Source organism: Lissotriton helveticus, chromosome 1_1, assembly GCF_964261635.1.
Source record: "Lissotriton helveticus chromosome 1_1, aLisHel1.1, whole genome shotgun sequence".
Lineage (NCBI taxonomy): Eukaryota > Metazoa > Chordata > Amphibia > Caudata > Salamandridae > Lissotriton > Lissotriton helveticus.
The window spans coordinates 19,362,539-19,376,894 of NC_136057.1; the positions used below are offsets into that span (position 1 = coordinate 19,362,539).

General features: G+C 47.3%; 1 protein-coding gene across 4 annotated transcripts in view; it reads right to left on the reverse strand.

The window, feature by feature from the left end:
• The window catches only part of LOC144811934 (glutathione S-transferase P 1-like), an 82,044-nt gene that overhangs the window by 11,891 nt on the left and 55,797 nt on the right, over positions 1-14,356 (reverse strand). For all 4 annotated transcript variants that reach the window (XM_078673918.1, XM_078673908.1, XM_078673926.1 and 1 more), the window contains 4 exons: positions 8,690-8,802; positions 8,274-8,361; positions 7,820-7,923; positions 1,943-2,044 (listed from right to left, as the gene is read on the reverse strand). In XM_078673918.1, coding sequence (XP_078530044.1) covers positions 1,943-2,044; positions 7,820-7,923; positions 8,274-8,361; positions 8,690-8,802 — 407 coding nt within the window. The remainder of the gene's footprint in view (positions 1-1,942; positions 2,045-7,819; positions 7,924-8,273; positions 8,362-8,689; positions 8,803-14,356) is intronic.

Genomic DNA, 14,356 nt, shown 5'->3' on the forward strand with positions numbered 1-14,356 from the left:
GAACACCTCCACCCAGGAAAGGCATTTTTCTTGACCTCTTGAGTGTGCAGGCACTGTCTGGTGGTAACAGGCTGGCTGAGGTGTGTCGGTGACCACACTAAGGGTTGGTAGGTGTCAGGGAACCCCTCCAAGGGGTCCTCTGTGTGCAATATTTAATAATTACACCACTGAATTCAGTGTGGTTTACTATAAAAAGATGTTTGGAACCAAACGTCCCATAGTTCAGTGAACTCATCATATTACTGGAGAGCTTGTAATGACAAGTGTCCAGCCCATGTACTCACTTTGGCTTCCCTGGTCACTTACAATATCCCGGAATCGACAAGAATATTGCAGGGGTATATCTGTTCATACAGATCCACCCTCACAGGGGATATAGTGCAACCTGCCTTACAGCTAAGGCCTTCTAGAGAGATATCCTAACTATACCCCATGCAGTGTCTGTGGCCATGGCACTCGGGGATGTGTGCCATGCTGACTCTTCCGTGTTGTCTGCACCAAGACTTGCAGCCTGCAGTGGCAGTGTGCATGTGCTTGGTGAGGGGTCCCTTAAGGGCTGCAGCACAAATTCTGCCACCCTAAGGATCCTCTTCAGTCATAAGTCCCTTGGTACCCAGGGTACTTTTTACTAGGGGCTTATATGTGAGCTGAAGTGGTACCAATTGTGGAAGCAATAGGTACAGTTTAGGGAAGGAGCTCTGGCACAGGGAACATAGTTGGCAGGGACCCTGTGCACTTCCTGGTGAAATTACATAATTTTCCAGGCAAAACGTCGGGGCTAACCATTTCCTTAAGAGAGAGGGATGTGGCGAAGGCGTGGGGGGCCTCTACCCAGTCAAGGCTGGATGAGTGGAGGAGGGGTATGGACCTATACATGGCTGCAGAGAGGGTCACGTACTAGGCAAGGGGTGCCCTAAGAAGTTTAATAGAGTGTGGGGGAAATGGCGCCGATACCATGGCTTGGATGGAGGACTGTGAACCAAGGAGGGAGGGGTGCTCGGCTGCTTTGGTTGAGAGGTGGATTTAATTGGGTCTGTGCTTTAGTATTCTGGGGTCTTTGGAGAAGCAATGGAAAGCCCGATGGAGAGGAAGATGAAAGTATGATTTTGTGGGAGGGGAGAGGAGGGTGGGGGGGATGAAGGGTGGTGGTTGATGGTCTTTTATGACATGCCAGTTGTGTTTATGCACTGTAAAATGCAAATAAAAATATTTTTTAAAAAATGTTTAAATAAACATGTCCAAAAGAGGCACTTTCATACACAACCTATATTAAAAAATGAAAACCTACAGTAACACAAAAATATATATATATTAAAACACATTAAAATAATTTAAAAACAATATTACTACAACTATATAATTTGAAACAATATTCATAAAAAACATTACTAATTACTAAATATATTTTTGCATCACAATACTTTAGTGTCACAATATTTTTTTCTCATATTTGTAACTAATGATGTTTACAACTCAATATTTTGTCCAAACACCATTTGGGCAAAGGAAGAGGGGAAGGCAAAGAGAATTTATCATCAGGAGATGAAGATTGCAGAGAAGAAATTGTCAATGGGAAAAGAGAGAGATGGAAAGCATTAACAAACAGAGCTACCATCTACTTCCAACCATCTTCCCCTGAGCTCTTTGGTTTCAGGTTCCTTACAGTCAGATGTAAGGTTAGACCATGTACACTATAAGCCAAGTCTGTCTCTGCCGCTGTATGAATCAGTCCTCATCGTGTAGTGTGAAGGCCCAACGCCACCGACCATATACATTACAGAGCACAAAGCCACTAGGTATCTGTTCCCATAATGCATTGTGAGGGACAGAGTCCATGGGCCTGCAGCACTGGAAGTCTCCAACACTATGGTTTTCCAAAGCCTAACCTCTTTTTTACCTGCAGTACATTATCACCCCTCCAGAGGGCAGTCATGCTACTCACCGTGCTGCCAACGAGGAATCCAGAAGAGTTCTGGGAGAGAAGACGCTCAAAAGGCTTCAGCTCATTGGGCAGATTTTCCAAGTACTTCTCCTTGCCAGTTTCCTGTATCGAAATAAACCAAACATTGACAAACCCAATAGGTATGGCTTCTTTATAATGCATGCACATGTAGACGCCCAGTATAGAGGCGTTTAGTCATGTATAATGCCTGCATATATGTGCTGACATATGAACACCGAACAGCAGTCCTGCCTATACAGACAGGCAGAAAACATACAGGTATTCAGCCAATGAGGCATCTGTGCAAAGAAACCAACATGCATACAGGTAATCATGCAACTGAACCAGCAAGCACAGAGACACCATTATACACTGAACAGACATATAGAAAGCCATGTGCAATACCCACCATACATATAGGCACTTATGTACATGGACAAACATACTTTCAGGTAGCCGGGCAGATAGGCCTCCATAAAACAGATACTCCTCTTATACTGACCACAAATGTTACCCATGCATTCAGACCTAAAGATTTACCAGCACACCACTGCATGCAACCACCGATGTGCATACACAAAACGCAGACAAGCATCCACTTATGTGCACACATGCACCGGTGACGTTATACAGAAAAATACACAAGTTATAACAACAAAATCAACAACAAATGTATCAGCACTCATGCACCCTGACCAACAAGCTCAAAGGAACCAATGCAAACAGACGAACAGACATACAGGAGTCCATGTACAAAGGCCACTGGCCATACCGGTACTCCTGCAAAAAGACCAGCAGTCACTCACCTGACATTCTGGCACAATAATAAACAGAATTAGAGACATCCATTACCATGGGTAGTCATTCACATCACTTCTCAGACACTGATTAACAGACTTACCCACACATGGAGACCTAAATACTTACCAGAGCACATTTAACTGCAGCTACCAGTGAGCGTGCACAAAACACAGAGGCATACATGTATGCAGCAACCCACCATGGTACACAAACACGCACAGTCACAAAAATCGCAGCCAATACCAGACATACAAGTCTACGTGGAACACAAGAGGGATGGACCAATAAACTAGTTGAAGAAGGCAGTGACCACCAAACGAAGAGGTAGGAAAACGGATGAACAGTTAGATGCAGAATTTGTGGCAGTGCGATGCATTCTTCTTTGCACGGCAGAGGAAATCCCAATGGAGGTGGGGAAAGAAGTGGGGTGCAGATACTCCTGTCATTCCTTCCCTTCCTTTGAGGAATCACTCATTGGGGATAGTGGTTGAATTCACCATCCTGTCAGTGCAAATATTAGTACCATTGCTGACACCACAGTGTGCTCTGCCTGCCCCTTTAACTAATCAGCAAGTAAACGAAATCAGTTTCAGCAGTTTACTTACTCCAGGTCTAATCAGCTCTGGGCCATTGTATAAAAAAACAAGTAAGAAAGCAGTGCAATCTTTGCAAGCATGAAAACCAACTTAAGAAAGTTTAATCTGCATTAGAAAACACTGCATTTAAAATGTCTAATGTTGATAATTTCACTTTTTTTTTTTTTTTTTTTAGATTTTTCGCATTCATAACACTGAATTTCAGAAGTCAAATGTCCTGCTTTCAAAGCCTAATCAGCAGCATACATGCAGAACTGATAGAGAGGCGGGAGAGAGACACTGCAATCCCTAGAAGCACACTCCTAGTCAGTGTATTCACTCGGAGATAAGCAGCACACAATCCTAGCAGCGTATTCACTCGGAGATAAGCAGCACACAATCCTAGCAGCGTATTCACTCGATCAACAGTGCACACTTCTATTCAGCGTATTCACTCAGATAAGCAGCACACAATCCTAGACAGCGTATTCACTCGATCAACAGTGCGAACTTCTATTCAGCGTATTCACTCAGATAAGCAGCCCACACTCCTGCTCAGCGCATTCACTCGATCAACAGTGCACACTTCTATTCAGCGTATTCACTCAGATAAGCAGCACACAATCCTAGCAGCGTATTCACTCGATCAACAGTGCACACTTCTATTCAGTGTATTCACTCAGATAAGCAGCACACACTCCTGCTCAGCGCATTCACTCGATCAACAGTGCACACTTCTATTCAGCGTATTCACTCAGATAAGCAGCACACACTCCTGCTCAGCGCATTCACTCGGAGAAAAGCAGTGTGCGCTGGTCTTATTGGACCTATCCACGGCATTCGACGCGGTCAACCACAACCTACTTTTATTGCGGATACATAACCTTGGCATCCAGGGCACAGCCCTCAGGTGGCTCACATCCTTCCTCAGTGGTCGATCCCAGAGAGCACAGCTGATGGACCACACGTCTGACTCAGGTAGTCTCTCTTGTGGAGTCCCACAGGGCTCGGCGCTATCTCCCCTCCTCTTTAATGCCTACCTACAGCCCCTGACAGCCGCTCTAAATACCATGGAGTGTCGGGTCTACAACTACGCTGATGATACTGAACTCATCGTCCAGATCGACAGCTCCCCAGCCTCCCACGCAAGAACACAAAACACCCTCAAATTTATCGCCAACTGGATGATGCCAATTCCCTCAAAATCAACACGGATAAGACCAAGGGTTTGGCCATCACCACCGACTCTAATCCCTGGAGCAACCTCTTCTGGCCTCAGGAATTGGGCACCGACCCGGAACCGGCCGTGGTTGTTAAGAGCATAGGCATCAAAGTTGACGCTAAATTATCCATGAACCTGAAGGTGTCTGCAGTAGCGGGAACATGTGCCGGCTTGATGAGACAGCTACAGAAGCTTGCCCCTCTCCTGACTTTTGCCACTCTCAGATTGGTTGTGTCGGCCATGATAGTATCACGTATTGAGTACGGAAACGCCCTGTACATTGGCCTCCCGGAAAAGCTACTTGCCAGACTTGAATGACGCTGCCAGGCTAATATTCAGACTGCCTAGAGGGGCCCATGCCACCCCTCTTCTTCGACAGCTACACTGGCTCCCAGTCAAGCAGAGAACTAAGTTTAAGGGCCTCTGTATCGCGCACAAGACCTTTTACGGCCAAGCCCCCACGTACATCAAAGATGTACACCCCCAACAGGGTGCTTCGATCCTCAGAGGCCTGCCTACTGGCATATCCTCGTTTCAGCCTTATCTCTAAAGGGGTAAGAGCCTTTTCCACCACCATCCCCCCACTCTGGAACAAACTGCCGGAGAAACTGCGCAAGGAGCACGCCCTTCTCCCCTTTAGGAAGAAGTTAAAACCAGTTCTCTTCTCAGAAGCTTGGGGCTCTCCCCAAATCTAATTCTTCAGTTCCCCAGGCCAGGACGTGCCTCTCTCTCTTGACAGCGCTTAAAAGACCTGACTGTGATAATGCGCTCTAAAAGTGCGAAATAAAAAAAAAAAAAAGCACCACACACTTCTAGTCAGCTATTCACTCTGAGATAAGCACCTACTCCGAGTCAGCGTATTCACTCAGAGATAAGCAGCCCATACTCCTAGTCAGTTCATTCACTCAGAGATAAGCAGTGCACACTCCTCTTCAGCGCATTCACTCGGACATCAGCAGTGCACACTCCTAGTCAGCGTATTCACTCAGAGATAAGCAGTGAACACTCCTAGTCAGAGTATTCACTCAGATAAGCAGTGCACATTCCTGGTCAGCGTATTCACTCTGAGAAAAGCAGCTCACGCTCCTAGTCAGTGTATTCACTCAGAGATAAGCAGCACACACTCCTAGTCAGCGCATTCACTCAGAGATAAGCAGCGTACACTCCTAGTCAGCGCATTCACTCAGAGATAAGCAGCGTACACTCCTAGTCAGCGCATTCACTCAGAGATAAGCAGCGTACACTCCTAGTCAGCGCATTCACTCAGAGATAAGCAGCGTACACTCCTAGTCAGCGCATTCACTCAGAGATAAGCAGCGTACACTCCTAGTCAGCGCATTCACTCAGAGATAAGCAGCACACACTCCTAGTCAGCGCATTCACTCAGAGATAAGCAGCGCACACTCGTCAGCACATTCACTCGGAGATAAGCGGCGCACACTCCTCGTCAGCACATTCACTCAGAGATAAGCAGCCCACACTCCTCTTCAGCGCATTCACTCGGAGATAAGCAGTGTACGCTCCTAGTCAGCACATTCACACAGCGATAAGCAGTGCACACTCCTAGTCAGCGTATTCACTCAGAGATAAGCAGTGCACACTCCTAGTCAGCGTATTCACTCAGAGATAAGCAGCGCACATTCCTGGTCAGCGTATTCACTCTGAGAAAAGCAGCTCACGCTCCTAGTCAGTGTATTCACTCAGAGATAAGCAGCACACACTCCTAGTCAGCGCATTCACTCAGAGATAAGCAGCGTACACTCCTAGTCAGCGCATTCACTCAGAGATAAGCAGCGTACACTCCTAGTCAGCGCATTCACTCAGAGATAAGCAGCACACACTCCTAGTCAGCGCATTCACTCAGAGATAAGCAGCGTACACTCCTAGTCAGCGCATTCACTCAGAGATAAGCAGCGTACACTCCTAGTCAGCGCATTCACTCAGAGATAAGCAGCGCACACTCGTCAGCACATTCACTCGGAGATAAGCGGCGCACACTCCTCGTCAGCACATTCACTCAGAGATAAGCAGCCCACACTCCTCTTCAGCGCATTCACTCGGAGATAAGCAGTGTACGCTCCTAGTCAGCACATTCACACAGCGATAAGCAGTGCACACTCCTAGTCAGCGTATTCACTCAGAGATAAGCAGTGCACACTCCTAGTCAGCGTATTCACTCAGAGATAAGCAGCGCACACTCCTAGTCAGCGCATTCACTCAGTGATAAGCAGCGCACACTCCTAGTCAGCGCATTCACTCAGAGATAAGCAGCGCACACTCCTAGTCAGCGCATTCACTCGGAGATAAGCAGCGCATACTCCTAGTCAGCACATTCACTCGGAGATAAGCAGCGCACACTCCTAGTCAGCGCATTCACTCAGAGATAAGCAGCGCATACTCCTAGTCAGCGCATTCACTCAGAGATAAGCAGTGCACAACCTGGTCAGTGTATTCACTCGATCAACAGTGCACACTCCTTTTCAGCGCATTCACTCGGAGATAAGCTGCACACACTCCTCGTCAGCATATTAACTTGGTGATAAGAAATCGCACACTCCTAGTCAGCGTATTCACTCAGAGATAAACAGCGCACACTCCTAGTCAGCGCATTCACTCAGAGATAAGCAGCGCACACTCCTAGTCAGCGCATTCACTCGGAGATCAACAGTGCACACTCCTCTTCAGCGCATTCACTCAGACATAAGCAGTGCACACTCCTTTTCAGCGCGTTCACTCGGAGATCAGCAGTGCACACTCTGCCATGCCCTGAGCCTCAAACCCAGCTCCTTAATCACAAGCTTACAGCTTCTTAACTCTCCCCGTCTCCTCCACCTCCCTGAAGCTCTTCCCCTTAGCTTTGGGTGAGTAACCACCCAAACTAAAATGTTATTCAATCAAATGCACTAACACTACAAAAGGGACAGGAGGTGCCACCCCACCCATGAGGAGCCAGGCCCAGTGCCCTGCACCCTGAGGCTCTAGATTGAAGGATCTCACTAAAGAATGAAGGGGAGAACAAGAGGTCAGGGTCTATAAAGCTGTGAGTACATTAAAGGCAGCCATTCCTCAGAGCAGCAGTACAGACAAAGCGTGGGCTGCCCCAATGTGATTGACTCTGCACCTTATGGAGGATTGATTGGGATGGAAATCAACCCATTAGGCTACCCTTCTTCTAAGGATTGTTGTAGGTTTCTCTCTTGGTGCCAAAAATGTAACCCTAAAAGTAGAGGACCCAGCTCTCTGGCGGCCATCTTGTAGGAAACATAAAAATAAACCTACCCATTCAACGTAAAGACATTTGTAAAACTTCTCTCGCACGTCCTCCGCCCCGTCGTTGGCCATGTCAATGAGCGCGGCTTCCTTGTTGTTCTTCCCGTAGAGATCTGTGAGGAAAGGAGAGGTGTTTAGAAGGGTGGAATGGGGGCGACACGCGCCTTGGGCAGGATCTGTTGGACATTTATATAACTGGGTTGACAATCAGTCTATGCTCGTTCAGCGTCTTACGATCATGGTAGGGTCGATTCGAAACCTTCCCCTTTGGTGACGTCTAATGTACTGAGGGCTTCACTGCTCCAGAGGCACTGAGAATTTAGTTGAACCAAGCATTGTGAGACCTTCACCTCCCTCTCTGTTACATCTACTTCACCTCACTTCTTGCTAACGCATATCAAAAGAAAGGATTCCATAAACCCCGCCGTGAGTCCGTACACCCCCCTCCTTGTATGGTGCTCACCGTGTTTGCGCCCCAGATATCGCAGGATGGCATTGGACTGGAACATGGTAAAATCACCATCAGCAAACATGGGTAACTGACCAAAGAGCTAAACAAAGGAGGAGAAAGAAGAGAGAGTAAATACATTGGGCCCAGCATGGATCTTACAGCCCTAGTGAAAAGATGGCGATAGGTAGAGCATAGATCGATCCTCAGCCGATGAGGGCACTCAATCAAGACCCAGGCGGACACCGATCAGCCCACGGTGAGAGCCTGAGACATTAACCAGGTGCCTGGTTGGAATCTGCACCTTGGAAACCCAATAGATTTCGGTGTGTGCTGTTAGCAATGTGCACCTCACAGAACCACCTGGCCTATGAGGCGAGGAGGCCTTAACAGGCGTAATAGGAACAGAATCCATACTTAGAAATACTTACCGTTGTCTTCTTGAACTCAACCTTTCCATCTTGCCAGTCTTGATAGGAGTAATAGACGTCCTTCCACTCGCAGCCCTGGTCTGCCAGCAGGAACATCATGGCCTCTGTGCGACCTGGAGGGGCAAGCGAGTCAGGAAATTACAAACACTTTACAAATCATCGTATTTGGGCAGACATTATGAGCAGCATGAATACATGGGAGCCTGCAATGCCAGTATAAAAGCCTGCCTCCAAGTTCAAAATTACAATGGAGTTGTCACAGCTGTAGTCACCTGTAATAGCAAAATGATGTAGCTTTTCGACTGTAATAATGTATTACAGTAGAGTAGTGACTCATAAAACCTGTTGCCAGCAGCTAAAGTGTTCGGTAAGTAACAGATCATGACAGCTGCAGTTTAAACAACGAAAAGGAGAACTGGCATTTTGTTCTTCGGGTCTGTTTTATTAAAAAAAAAACAGTGAACAGCAATGGACAGCAAAATTAAGATATTTACGACAACATGCTTATTATCTGCACATAGCTCATTACAGGAAAGAAAGAATCTCTCTGAATGCTACTACTCCCCTTTTAAATCTTATTTACATTCAATTGAATCAAATGTTTTACAATAAATTACTAACTGTGAATGGATGGGTTTCATTTCATAGTACAGATTCAGTTTTATTAGTTCTGTCTGCATGTGTAGATTTACTCATGTATATTTACTCTTACACCTGGTGTAAGTCTACACTTTTCACTGTTCACTATTTCCGATTGTAGATTTACACCTAAGTGTAGACATCAGTCCGGGGGTTGAAGACATCTGAGGCTGAATTTATGAGTGTAAAGTACAGTTACTGCTAGTAAATTTTCACATTTGGGTGGAGATCTCCCACGCTGTGGTGGCGATGACCACCACCATGGTTTAGAACTCCCTGCACTAACATATGGGAAGTGTGTGGCTTTGGGCGCCCTACCTAGCTGTGTCCTACCACCAGGAGACATTCCCAAGGTACATATTACTGGAACTGGACAGCTGATTTTGGGGTACGCCTCCTGGTTCAGGAGCCTGCTCCTGGACCACCAGTAGTCACTGGAAACCTTGGGGTTTCAAAGGTTTTGGGGTCACAATAGTGTTGTACCTGTCTCGGGAACAAGGAGCTGCTGAACGAAGTTGAACTCTTTATCATTTATAAGGTCTATATCCTAAACTTCACTTGGGAAAACCACAGAAATCCAAAATAATACAAGACTCAGAAACTTAGACCGAGATGTAAAAGTGGTCATAAGAGACTCTGAATGTGGTAGACCATAAATCATCGCTCTTACTATGTTATCTGTCGTGTGTGGTACCGGTATAAGTACAATCTTTGCTACTTAAAAACTAAACAAAATCATACATTTACAACAAAATAATTAATGCATTAAGTATTTGGAAAATTGGTACCCCAGGTGGATGTACTGTAACACTTTGTGCTCCTGAGGACAGTAACTTAATTAAGAAAAATCCCAGGGGCGTGGCCAAGAGCCTACACAGCAGACGCTTAACCTGGCATCTCCATCTCCCACCATCTTTTCCTATCCTCATCTTTCCAGATACCCTGGGGAAAGGTAGGCCCTGGATGCACAATAGACTATGAAATAGACTATGGAATCTAGACTGGACATTGCAGCAGGGTGGCCTCCCCCACCTGTGGCACGGGACAACCCCTTTCCCTCTCCCCTCTAGCAGCCAGACTGGAGACCTCGACAAGAAGTGAGTCACTTAGTAAACATGGTCAAAGATGAAAGTAGTGACCAGTCATATAAGATTTGGAACACTGCTCAAGAGCACCCATTGGCACGAGGCTACAGAACCAGATGGGGCCCACCTGGTTCACAACAACAAGCTCATGTCCTCAACGGAATACATACTGCAGGCCATCAGTGACACTAGGTTACCCCTGGAGGAAATCAGAGCAGACATATTGCGGCTGCAACAAGATCTCTGCAACAAGATCTCTGCAACACAGTTGAACAGGTGACTGAGATGAAGATGTATATGTCAGGGGTGGCGCTCAAAAAATTAACGCCATGATCACCTGACTGATGGTGGTAAAAAAACGTCTGGAAGAAAGAGCTGAAGACGCAGAGGGGAGGTTTTGGAGAAATAATATTAGATGAGTAGGCATTCCAGAGGGGGCAGTAGGCACCTGCATGGAACCCTTCACCACAACTTGGCTAATGACCTGGATCCCGCCGGAGGGGTTCTGTCACTGCTTTGTTGTGGAAAGCGAACAGAGCTTTGATGGCCAAACCTCCTCCAGAAGCTAACTCACGACCATTTATTGCTCACCTCGTAGCCTACACCAATAGAGATATTATCCTTAAACAAGAGCGTACAAAGGGCACAACTCAACAAGCGAAGCACAAAATCATGGTGTTTCCTGATAGCATCCATGATGAACGTCAGCGCTAATAGTCCTTCAGCACAGTGAAACAAAAACTCATGGCAAAGCGGGTGGAGTATTTGGAGTTTGCCCCCGGCTAAACTGTGCATTACTTTCACTGGCACAACCTTCTTCTTTGAGACTTCAGAAGAGGCCTGGACTTGGATGGGGAGCCCAAAGTGCTACAACGTAGTCAATCCACCCTTGGCCACAGCCACAAACTTGAGATATCAAAAATACTTGTGACTGCAAAGCAATTGATCTAGGCAGGGGAAGGGGAGGCTCGAGGAGAGCCCTACATGATGAGGCTATGGGACCAAAGACAGTGCAGAGTACCAGCTCTTTATGTCCAACAATCCAATGACTCCATTCCCTGCCCAATTCAGATGTTGAAGGTCTATGGGGAAGCCTCAGTCCTTAGGTAAACTGGGAAAATCTGCATGCATCTCACTTTAGTTAGCAGGGGCTAGGGTTAACCTGCAATAAACTATCATGGGAAGGGTTGACATATTCAAGATGGTCACACTACCAGGCTTTTTATATGCCAATGTAAAACTGTACACAGTTGTTTCAACCACTATAGTCCCTTTTCTGTAATTTCCTACAGGCGAGAGGAAGTCAAGTGTTTCACTTGAAAAATGTGATGGACGATAGTGGACTAGGAAAACCAGAAGATCAGCAACATTACAGGGCCTCCCAGCAGATTCCAATTAAGGACTGGCTTTTGTGAGAGAGAACGGACTCTGCTGTGAGGATGGAATTGGAGCCTTATAACTTGTATACCCTATTATACAGCATACCTGTTGGACTTGGCCCTCTTGGCAGGGTCATCCCTGAACTTTTTGCCTTCCTCCAATATTCTCTCTGACCTGTTTTTGTTGGTTTAATGACTCTGGGCACTTTACCACTGCTGACCAGTGCTAAAGTGCATATGTTCTCCCTGTATAAAGTGTTACTGTGATTGATGTTCATGATTGGTTCATTGGATTTACTGTCAGTCCCCAGTAAAGTGCACCAGGAGTGCCAGGGCTTGTAAATGCCAATACTGCTAGTGGGCCTGCAGCGCTGGTTGCGCCACCCACAGAAGCAGCCTTTTAAAATGTGTCTAGGGTCTGCCACTGCAGAACCTGCGTGCAGTCTGGGACTGTCATGCTGGCTGGGCAAGTGCACACACATACCAGCCCCTAAACCTTCCCTTAACTTCATATTAGTCACCCCTATGGTAGGGCAGGGTAGATTGTAAGTGGAAGGTAGGACATGCTCTGATGTGTGTGGCATGTCCTAATAGTGAATTACAGCCAAATTCGTTTTTCACTATTGTAAGGCTGCCTGTTCTCTTAGGCCAAGATGGGCTGCTGGAATTATTACACTCTATAATCCCAGCAGGCTCAGGGAACATGGTAGAAAGTCAAGTTTAGTATGCCTGAACTCAAAATAATAAAATACTTATTTTAGTAAAGTTTATTTTAATATCCTGTGTTTGCAAATGCTACTTTTAGAAAGCTAGCATTTGCTTGCCTAACCATTTCAGCCCGCCTCTGCTAGGATGTGTATCTGACAGTCTGGGATATGTGAGTGAAAGGGCTGGGGGATGACAGGTGGTGAATGAAAGGATTACACCTTGGTGGGAGGTGGGAGTGCCCCTGGACTCTGAATAGGGCTGTGCTCTGCCACCACAATGCTGGCTCGGCTCCCTGGGGAGCGACTGATGACTCAGCCGACACCTGGCCCAGGAAGGGCGAAGCACTGTCACTGACTGCCCCTGTCCACACAATGCTGGCTCCACCTCCTGTGGAGCGTCTGATGTGCCTGCCCCTCACACTGAAAGCAGAAACCAGAGTACACCCAACAAGTGCTCAGAGACTGAAAGAAGTTATGCAGAGGCCCCCCTGGCCTGTAAGAACAAAGAAAATGCTGTATAAAAGTAGGAGCCCTGCTCCTTGTAAATCAGAATCCTGTTTCCCACAAAGAACCTCTGCCCAACTAGAAGGAGAAGAAGACGCTGGACTTTGTAGACTTGTGCTGAAACTTTCTCCAAGGGATTGTCTGAGCTTGCCCCCCTGATCTGAACCCCAGGACTAGTGGGTTCATGGTGTCTTTGCTCGTTTTGACCTTCGAGCCGTGTGTACCTCCCGCCGGAGTTCAGTCTGCGCCCCCATCGCCCCCTCCTAGGGCTGTGGCACTCAGAAGCTCGCCTGCCCTTTACCCGTGAGAGCCTCGCTCCTTGGAGTTGCTCTCTGCCCCTGGGTCAGGCTGCCTGCTCCTCTGCCCCTGCCTGCCACTGGAGCGCGCTGAGCGCTCACTCGCCCCTCCCGCCGGAATTCCTTTGCGGCCGGTGACCTAAGCCGAGACTGCAGCCTGCACGTGTCACGTGTCCTGCTGTCCCCGCTCGCCGACCCAAAGACTTTACAGGCCGCGCCGCCCCCCCCCCCCTGGTTGGGAGACCCCAGTACCATCTGTACCGGGGTCGTGGGCCGCGCCTGCCTGTGTGTATGCACCTGCCGAATTGTAAAGATCCGAGGATACCCCCAAGAAAGGAATTCAAACCGGGCTCGGGGCCTGCAAAGTTTTATTTCCCCGTCAGCCTGTAACTGTGTACTAAGGCCTTCCCTGTGCCTTGGCCCAAGAGGCTGCTATCATCTCCTCCATGCTCCTCACTGCAGCTGAGAGCCCCCACCTCCGGAAAAGGCCCGGGGTTCCTCGAGGCTCCTCTCATCACCTGCTTGCTGCTCCGCAGCTCAGCCCCCACCTCCGGAAAAGGCCCAGGGTTTCTCGAGGCCCCTCTCTGGTCTTCATTCAACCCGCACCGCGAGATGCGTGAGCATTGGTAGGGCCCGGGGTTTTCTTCCGTGTGGAGCACAGAGGAGTGCTGAGAAGCCCACAGAGGCGCTGGAGCGCCATACCTTCCAGGAACGGGGCTAGAGGCCCCCAATATTGCATAACAAGAACTGTGGCATTATCCTTTCTAAAAGAGTAACTGACCTGCCACAAAAAGAACTATTTTAAGCAAAAGAGACTAAAAGGAAGCAGCTATTAATTCAAAAGAACACTTGTCATTTTTCTATGATCTTGTGGCCTAACAAAAATCGTTATATTGGTCTTGTGATAAGTCTTACCTGCATATATATATTTTTACATAAAGAGAACTTATTTTTATATATCTACAGCCTGGTGTCCATTTGTGGGGGGATTGGTATGTTTACTGTGTGTGTGATTACAAATGCTTAACTAAGAAATGCCTGGAGAATAGCCTTGGCT